At 35.7% G+C, this 9,427-nt stretch overlaps 2 protein-coding genes across 2 annotated transcripts; both read right to left on the bottom strand.

Moving 5' to 3' along the window:
- Positions 1 to 5,032: 5,032 nt before the first annotated feature.
- Positions 5,033 to 6,767, bottom strand: LOC133815064 (uncharacterized). Its single transcript, XM_062247951.1, has 5 exons — positions 6,757 to 6,767; positions 6,481 to 6,556; positions 6,021 to 6,161; positions 5,852 to 5,941; positions 5,033 to 5,778 (listed from the first exon to the last, which is right to left on the bottom strand). The coding sequence occupies exons 1-5, from the start codon at positions 6,765 to 6,767 to the stop codon at positions 5,122 to 5,124; spliced, it is 975 nt and encodes a 324-aa protein (XP_062103935.1). The 3' UTR covers positions 5,033 to 5,121.
- A 2-nt stretch (positions 6,768 to 6,769) lies between these two features.
- LOC133816486 (uncharacterized) lies at positions 6,770 to 8,565 on the bottom strand. Its single transcript, XM_062248950.1, has 3 exons — positions 8,053 to 8,565; positions 7,878 to 7,968; positions 6,770 to 7,808 (listed from the first exon to the last, which is right to left on the bottom strand). The coding sequence occupies exons 1-3, from the start codon at positions 8,253 to 8,255 to the stop codon at positions 7,014 to 7,016; spliced, it is 1,089 nt and encodes a 362-aa protein (XP_062104934.1). The 5' UTR covers positions 8,256 to 8,565; the 3' UTR covers positions 6,770 to 7,013.
- Positions 8,566 to 9,427: the final 862 nt, after the last annotated feature.

Below are 9,427 nucleotides of genomic sequence, written 5' to 3' on the forward strand. Positions count from 1 at the left end.
GGATGTGGAACAAGTTGCTACCTTGCATATGATTGGAGGCTCAGCAATGATATTCGGATTAAGGTATCCCTTAAACTAATTCTTTGGAATGATAGGAATTTAGAATCAGTTATGAGTACTGCTCTGTGATCTGTTGAAAATTTTCATAGACATTGAATGTTTACAGGTTTGGGAAGTCCTATTTATAGGGGAAACTCTGCCGAAATTTTTCAAAATATTTAACACTAAAGAAAATTTTGCAGATGCATTTGGGAGTCCCTATTTCCAAATCAGCGTGTCTATTACAAGTTTTATGACATTGAACGTCTTAGCATTAATAATGTTAACGATGTAGAGCGATCAACCATTGACTTGGCGAATTGGTTGATGACCATGGATAGAGTTGGTTAACTTTACTTTATACCTTGGAACATACGGTAAGAAATAGTGCAAACTTTTCTTATTTGATTAGTCATATATTAAAAATTTAATTATTTTACTTAACATACGCTTCTTATTTTAGGGAACATTGGATGTTGGTGATTGTTATGCCAAAAGGAAAAATCGTGTTCTTAGATCCATTGAAATCACACAAACGTCCTGAAGAAATTGATTCAATGATAATGAGGTAAGTTTTAAAATTTTTAAAATATTTCTTAATATGCAACAAATATTACATGTTACTACATTTTAATAACTTTTGTTAATTTTCTTTTTAAATAGTGCATATTATAGAGCTTCTTCCAATGAATTACTCGGCAATCCCACAAAGATATTCAATGTTATATGTCCAAGACAACCACAAAGTCATGAATGTGGTTTTTATGTCTTGAAGTACATTAGAGATCTTGTACGGGCATCAAATGCAATGACTACCCTAAAAGAAAAAGTAAGTTCATTTTTTATAATTTATTTGCTATCGATAATCTATGAAATTAATTTATATTTATTAATTTTACAGTTTGGTGGGAAGACGCAATATTGTGAGATTGCAGACCTCTTGCCAATCCAACACGAATGGTTAGGCAAATTGATGACATACATTTATCAGTAAGCCTATTTTGTTTAGTTGTAAGTTTAGTCTTTTGTAAATGTATTAATGTTAAGGCTAGTTATCTTACTTAAGTACTTGTATTTTATATGCTTATGTACAACACTTTTAATTAATAAAAGTTATCATATTTTCATTCAAAAAAAATTCTTAACCAATTTCAATTGTAAAAATATATATAATTGTAATATCATATAATTAAATCAATGAAAAATAATTAGGCTAAAAAAAAAATATTAATTAGATCAATTAAATAAAATTAGGCCAAAATATATATATATATAAAAATAGAAACCGTCCATTTAAAAATAATTAGAAATATATATTAAATAAAAAAGGCACTTTCTACTTCGGTTTTTAGGTAAAACCGAAGTAAAAGGTCTACTTTCTACTTCGGTTTTACCTAAGAACCGAAGTAGAATGTCCCCTTTTACTTCAGTTTTACCTAAAAACCGAAGTAGAAAGTACCCTTTTTACTTCGGTTTTACCTAAAAACCGAAGTAGAAAGTGCCCAGGATGGTAGCGTATATTCACTTTCTACTTCGGTTATTATGTAAAAACCGAAGTAGAAAGTGGGGATTCTACTTCGGTTTTTAGCTAGTTTTTACTTCGCTCCGAACTACTGCGGTTGCGAATTTTAGCGAAAACTGAAGTAAATCAAACTTAAAAACCGAAGCAAAAGCCCCTTTTAATTGTTGTGGAAAGTGGGTTAGGGAGGTCATTGAGAAGAACAAGCATGTGGCCAGACACTGTCAGTCTACTAGAGCAGACTCACACAAATTCCAGGTACATTTTTGTGACTCAGAGTGGTTCTCTGTGAATTTGGTGGATAGGGTGTGTACTTGTAGCGTCCCAAATTTGCTAATAAGGCTTAGTATCTTGATTAGCGTGCCTGGAGGGCAATAAGTGGCTTATTATTACTATATGTTAATTTTGATGAGTATGTGATTAGAAATGCATGTTTAGGTGAATTAAATATGCATGTGGGCCCTGCTTGGTCGTTAGGGGCATGTTTGTAATTTTATCCCATTGAGGGCATACATGTAATTATTGTGATATATTTGTGTTGCACGATCCGAGACAGTCCTAGGGAGTGGTTAGCTAGAAAGTCACAACGGGGTCGAATACCTAACTCGAGGCGAGTTGAGGGGTATTTCGGGCATTAGACATTTTATGGGGTTATCGGGTTATGAAAATAAATATTTGAAGATATATTTGAAGTTAGAACGTTTAGGAGGGAATATTGGGGAAATTTACCATTTTTCCCTCGGGGACGTTTTTGGTACCCCGAGCCTTTGAGGTAACCTTAGAAACTTAAGTTAAATAAAACAAAGTTGAGGAAACACTCAGAAACTAAGGAATCGACCCTTTCTCTCTCTATCTCTCGGTTCCCTCTTCTCTCTTAGAAGCTTGGTGAGACCTAACAAGAGACTAAGGATTAAAAGCTGGGATTTTGGGGGCTAGAAGCTTGGAACCTAGGGAATTAATTCAGAGATTCAATTAAGCAAAGGTAAGCTCTTAACTTGATGAATTACATGTTTGGCCTGCCTGGCTGCCACGACTAGGGGTATTTTGTGGAGATGTTTGTATTAAACTTAAATTTTGTCATTTAGCCAACTTTAGTTATATTTTTGAGTTGTAAATATTTCTAAACAATATTTTTGGGATCCCAAATGTTAAACACTTTATACTCTTCAATGAATGGATATATTTTTAATTTATGTGACTTTGTTTATGGTTTAGCTACACTTTTGTCTTAAAACCTTGATTAGCGAGTTAATTGCATGTTTAAAACTCACTTAGTAATAACTCTAAGGAAGTAGGGCGTTACAACACTTGCAGAGGTTACCAGTTGACTGGTAGACCTTGTGGCCATGCCTTGGCTGCCATTTGGAGCTCCAACTTAAATGTGATGGATTTTGTGGATTCAGCTTACAAGAAAGATGCCTTTATAGCTCAATATGCTAGTATTATAGAGCCAATGCCATCACCTGATAAGTGGCCAGATCCAGGATAGAATCCTATTTGTCCACCTACTGAGAATGTCTTGCCTGGGAGACCTAAGAAATCAAGGAAAAGAGAACCAGATGAATCTCCACCCCCAATGCCACAAAAGCTCGAAGAGAAGGTCAGGCAAACTTTTGCAGCAATTGTGGGAAACAGGGTCACTCCGGACGTACTTGTAAGAGTCAGCCTACAGAACATGTATTGGGGAAAATTATATACTCCTTTTGTTTTGATATGAACTGAAAATTACAGCTTATTAATGCTAAGGTATGTTGTTTGCAGCCTGTTCAACATACAAGAATGGGAAGACCACCAAAGAAAAATCCAGCACCAGAAACTATCAAAAGAAAGAAGAGGAGGGTGAGACAAAAGGCAAGAGAGGAAGCACAAGCTTCATCATCTCATCCACATCCACAAACCACTTAACATCCTTAGATTAAGCAGTTGGAACATTTCATTTTGAGTCATGGCTTTGTTTTAATTAACTACAAAAACACTTTGTTTTGACATGTTGGCTTAATTTTGATTTTACGTATAAGGTACGATCCTTAAATTATTGCCAACATGTACTATGTATATGCTTAATCTAACCAAAGACATCACCTCAAACTTGCTGAAAACTGGTTAATGTTGTATTGGTCTTTATGTTGATGTTCAAATATGATGCCTATGTTATTGACATTATTTTGCTATTATGTAATTTATTAAATGCACCAATACAACCAAGTACCCTTAACACAATTTAACATAAAATTGTCAATCAAAACACATCAATTTTCACAAACAAAAAAGCAGCACAATTTAATTTCAATTCCTTTGTCATTGTTACAACTCATGAGACCATTTCATTTGTAAAACCACCACTACTTCAGTAGCAATAGTAGCACAATGACAACTACAAAAAAAAAAAAAGTTTCCCACAACTTATATTCAACCAAAGACCACTATTTGGATGAGCACACATTGTACAAACTTGTTTCCCAATTTCCCTATCACAAATTTCTACAAGTCTCTAATCATTACCCACATTTTCTTCCCCATTGCAATCTTCACCTTCAATTATTTTGACCCAAACTAGAATCAAACCCTTTCCGCCTTGACAAGTTTATGGATCCACCCAACGAAAAAAATCACATCCCCCCTCTGACTGTTATAAGGCATAAAATATACAAGTTATTTCAAGAGCACCATTCAAACCATGAATAATCAAGAACACCAGAAAATTTTAAAAAACTTACTTTCATTCTATAGCATGTTCTGAACCTTCTACCAGGATTTCGATTGGTCCAAGAGATCCCTAATGCCGACATTAAGCCACAGTCACAGGTTACTCCATCATACTTCACTGGACCCCTACCCCGATACCTCCCTCTGTTATGTACTCGACCAGAAGAGCAAAATGAACCTTCACCCTCCATATTCCCAGTCCTTCTTCTTCCTTAACTCTTAAAACACTACAACAAAAATGAGTTTTAGGCGCGACGCATGTCGCCCCTAATAACCCGAAAAGTCGCCCCTGATTAGTCGCCCGTGGAAAAATGTCCCTGAAGGGTCCCCCTAAAACTTGAAATGTCGCCTAAAAAATTTGAAAATTTTGAATTATTTTTGTCGATATGTCGCCCCTGATACTCCATTAGTCGCCCCTAATACTATACTATGTTGCCCCAAATGGTTGCACGTGGCATATTATCAGGGGCGACAGTGTCGCCCCTAATACAATTTTATTTATAAAAAAAATAATAAAATTATTTTTTATTATACTGTGTCGCCCCTAATACTATACTATATCGCCCCAAATGGTTGCACGTGGCATATTATCAGGGGCGACAGTGTCGCCCCTCATACAATTTTATTTATAAAAAAGTAATAAAATTAATTAATTAAATACAATTTTAATTAATTATTTATCGAAATTATTATTTAAAATTTAAATAATTGAAAATAAATATATTAAAACTAAAAATATTATATTAAATATTCAAATTAGTTTATTAAAATAACAATTGTACATATTCATAATACATTAACATAGCAAATATTCATATTGTTCATAAAATTTAACAATAATTAATAATAAAATAAACCTAGTCTCCTAAATCAGCTGCATCGTCCTCCTCCCTATTGTCTTCTTGTTGTGGTTGTTGCGGTGGCTGTGGTTGTGATTGCTGCGGTGGCGGCATCGGCCAAGGATATTGGGGAGGTAATGTGGACGATCCAGCTCCATACATGTAGGGATACGATGGCTGGGAGGACGGTGGAATCGGAGACGGATAAGGTGTTGCTCCATACATATATGGAGGTAACATATGTTGAGACGGCGCTGCCCTGTACATAGAAGGATGAGTTGGAGCTGGAGGTTGAGAAGACGAAGCCCTAGAAATATTGTCACTATCAGGCACAGGCGGCATCTGAACGTTTGGTGGACGAAATGAAGGTACAAAATATTGAGTTAAGAAATTAACTTGATCAGTCAATTTCTGTAGATTATTCTCCAATTTTTCTATATATTCTCTTGAATGATGAGGAGGAACTTGAGACTCGCTGAAGTGAGAGTGTTGGGTAGATGATGACCCCGACCCCGACCCCTTCAATTTGCGGCCCACTCCTCGCACATGTCCACGCCTTTGGCCTAATACTTTTTGTAGGACCTCCACCTGATCAACTGATGACGGACTATCATTATTAGAAGCATCAGTGGATGTTTGCTGAGTTTGTAACTCAAAATCAGCCTTCAGTTTTTCCTGTTTTCAAAAATGTTAGACACTCACATTAAATATAACTCTATTAATATTAAAAAATATAATTCAAACTTACATAATCTTGGCGAGCATCATCGTTCACGAAATCATTTGTTGATTTCTTCCAATGATAATCCTTCCATGACTCAATGAGGTCCGGGTTCGTCTAAAAAATATAACCTAAATGTTAGAGAACATATAATTTAAAAGAACATAATTTTGATAATATTTTATCTTTTACTTACTTTTTCAAAACGGACGGCTGCCAGCGATTTTGTACCCTGCGTTGTAGAATACTTTTGTTTCTTCCGATTTTCCTTATTCTTTATGGAGCACGCAATAAATTGTGGACTTGTAAATAAATGACAGATCTGCTTCCACTCCTCCTTGTTAACATCATTGGTTGGGTTGTTTAGAACCTTATCCTAATCCTCCGGTCCATTGTAGTGTTTCTCAAAGTGTCGTGTCTTAGTGTTTTCCTATTACGATATCGGTCTTTCATCTCTCGATCGATACCATCTAAACACTTTAAGAAATCCTCGCGGCCCGCTATTTGATAATAGTACTAAATTGAAAATTAAACATATTAATAATATATGTACTATATTAAAGACAAATTTTTAAAAAATATATTTAATACTATTTTTACCTGAATTATGCCAAGGACTTGATCCTTGTATTGTTTAGGCACTAATTCCCATGAACCGTAATGTCCGGGAACTTTCGTTTTAATTTGGGTTCCCACAAGGCGGACAAAAGCAGCGTGCTCACCCCCAACAACCTTGTACGTTCGTGGGCAAAACGCTACTTCCAGTGGTTTTCCATTTTTACACCGCCTCTCCTCTAGATCTTTTCCAATAGCTGCGCCACGACCCTTTTTCTTAGTTGGGATTCCTGTATTTTTTTTTTATTAATAATACATAGAATATTAGTATATACATGATAAACATATGTGAGTAAATAAAATAACAAAAAAATTACCTGAGTTGCATGTAGTCGGGATCCTAGTAGGATCCAGTGGAGGATCACCGCCAGCGTCTCCACCGTGAGCTCTAGCCACATCTGCTGACATCTACTAACACGATAGTAATTTAACCTATCTATTTTAATATTTAATTATTATTTATAATTAATTTATTGAGTATTATTTCAATTGATTAGGTAATTTGAAACATGCTATTTGGAAACGAACTTTTTATTTCTCAATATGTATAATACATTGAACACTAGATACAAAACTAAGTAGAATAGTCACTATCCTCACTAATTACATCAACATCTATCGGGCACACATCATCAGTATTATCATCACTAAGGTCGACAATTAATTCATCCTCATCTTCTGCTTCTTCTACACTGTTTGCCATATCATCTTCATTGTCATTAATAAATCCATCATCTTCTTGAACAACTAAAGAAGGTCGATGGGCCATGTTGACTTGAGTCGCTGGTACATCAGATTGCTGAACAACCAACTCTCCGAGATCCACAGTCAAAACAAAATTCAATGAGTTGGTGTCATGTACAACATCAACATCAGCAATCATATCTGAAGCATCTGGAAAGTCCCAAACTTGCCGATGATTCACTTCTTGGACAACTTTCCAATCTCGTCCTCTAACGAGATCATCAATGTAGAATACTTGTTTTGCTTGACTAGCTAGTATGAACAGTTCATCTTTATACCATTCACCGCTAACATTGATACTAGTAATATTATTTACAGTGATGGTTTTCTTTTTTTTCGGATCTGTATTGAACCATTTACATCGAAATAATACCACCGAATAAGAACCAGTAAAAGACACCTCGAGTATTTCTTCAAGTTGCCCGTAATAGTTAAAACCTTCTGTTCCAGCAACACACACTCCACTATTTTGTGTAATTCGATTCTGATCTCGATTGTATGAGACAAATCGAACTCCGTTCACTATACATGCTTGGTAGGAGTAAGCCAATAGATTTGACCCAGATGCTAAAGCTAGTAATTCATCAGCATGCTCTAATGACCCAAGCTGGTGCAAGTCATATATCTAATAATAAAGAAATATATTAGAATGAGAATGTAATTTGTAGTATGCAATTTGCTAAGTACAAGTTACCTTCTTATGAAACCATGAACGAAACTCTTTCTTATGTATCAATTTATGATTGGCAGCCATATCTCTTTGTTGCACCTCAGTTAGGTGTTCCCTGTTAATTAATTAACAATGTCAATATTGTTAATTAAGGAGTAGATTGAACAAAGAATAAAATGAATATTAATTATGTACTTACTCTAAATACACTTCAGTTTCTGGAGAATTATCCAATATGAACCGCTCAGCTTTATTCCGAGTATTTTCATCGAGGGGCACAGGAATTCCCTTACTAAGAGGACGACATTGAGATTCAAACACTGTGAGGTGTCGATTCACATACGGTGCATCTTCGTTACGATCAGGCTGATTAAATTTTGTTTCCACGCCTTTGAAATACATTGAACAAAATGTCAAAGCCTCATCTGCAACATATCCTTCTGCTATAGATCCTTCAGGACGAGCTTTATTCCTAACATAGTTTTTTAATTTTTTTCATGTATCTTTCAAAAGGATACATCCACCTCATAAATACAGGTCCTCCCAATATTGCTTCATCAGGCAAGTGCAAAACCAGATGGATCATTATGTCAAAGAATGCTGGAGGGAAAATCAACTCCATCTTGCATAAAATAACAATCAAGTCATCCTTAGCTTTCTCCATATCAGAAACGTTCAGTGTCCTAGAGCACAATTGTTTGAAAAAATTACACAATTCAGTGATGGTAGTGGATATAGATTCTGGTAAAAACTTGCGAACACCTATTGCAAGTAATTGTTGCATTATCACATGACAATCATGGGACTTCAACCCAACAATGTTTGAGTCATTGTCTGTGACTTTTTTCTTTAGATTAGAACAAAAACCATCGGGCAACTTCACTCCTTTCAAAAGTTGACAAAAATCTCGCCTCTGTTCAAAAGTGAACACGTATGGAGCATGCAGTTTCATTAACCTTTTATTGGCATCCTCGTAAATCCACAACGATTTCCTAACCCCCATATTCTTTAAATCATGTCTTGTGTTAGTGGTGTCCTTAGATTTATCATTATCTAACAAAGTCCCAAGGATACTGTCGCACACATTCTTCTCAACATGCATCACATCTAGGTTGTGTTTTAACTGATTTGAACTCCAGTAATCAAGTTCATAGAAAATACTTTTTTTCCTCCAATTACTTTCCCCTGCACCTCGCTTGCGCTTCACCCCCTCAAATCTGCCATGTTTACCAGACACTTGAAGCGGTAAAGCATTGACTTGATCTAAAACTTGTTGACAAGTAAACTGTTGTGGAGGATTTCTTTTCTCAACTTTGCCATCAAATTCCTCGTCCCCTCTATACTTATGATTACTCCTCAAGAATCGCCTATGACCGACATACGATGTCTTAACAATCACTCGAATGGAAGTGGTGTCTTCATTGCACGTTGGACATGCTTTATACCCTTGCCCGCTCCAACCAGACAAGCTACTACGAGCAGGGAAATCATTAATTGTCCACAGAAGGGCTGCACGCATCTTGAATAATTCATTCCTTGTGCCATCTCTTGTGTCGACCCCGTTAATCCACAAT

Source organism: Humulus lupulus, chromosome 2 (genome assembly GCF_963169125.1).
Source record: "Humulus lupulus chromosome 2, drHumLupu1.1, whole genome shotgun sequence".
Classification (NCBI taxonomy): Eukaryota; Viridiplantae; Streptophyta; class Magnoliopsida; order Rosales; family Cannabaceae; genus Humulus; species Humulus lupulus.

Bases quoted from the DNA above. Each gene is read 5' to 3' on its own strand.
- LOC133815064 (XM_062247951.1), bottom strand. The intron at 6,162-6,480 runs GTTCATGGGAAT...GATGTTAACAAG, and splicing joins GAAAGTTCCCGGACATTACG to GAGGAGTGGAAGCAGATCTG. The intron at 5,779-5,851 runs GTAAGTTTGAAT...TTTTGAAAACAG, and splicing joins ATGATGCTCGCCAAGATTAT to GAAAAACTGAAGGCTGATTT.
- LOC133816486 (XM_062248950.1), bottom strand. From the start codon at position 8,255: ATGTATTTCAAAGGCGTGGAAACAAAATTTAATCAGCCTGATCGTAAC. The intron at 7,969-8,052 runs GTAAGTACATAA...ATTAATTAACAG, and splicing joins GAAACTGAAGTGTATTTAGA to GGAACACCTAACTGAGGTGC. The intron at 7,809-7,877 runs GTAACTTGTACT...CTTTATTATTAG, and splicing joins GTTCATGGTTTCATAAGAAG to ATATATGACTTGCACCAGCT.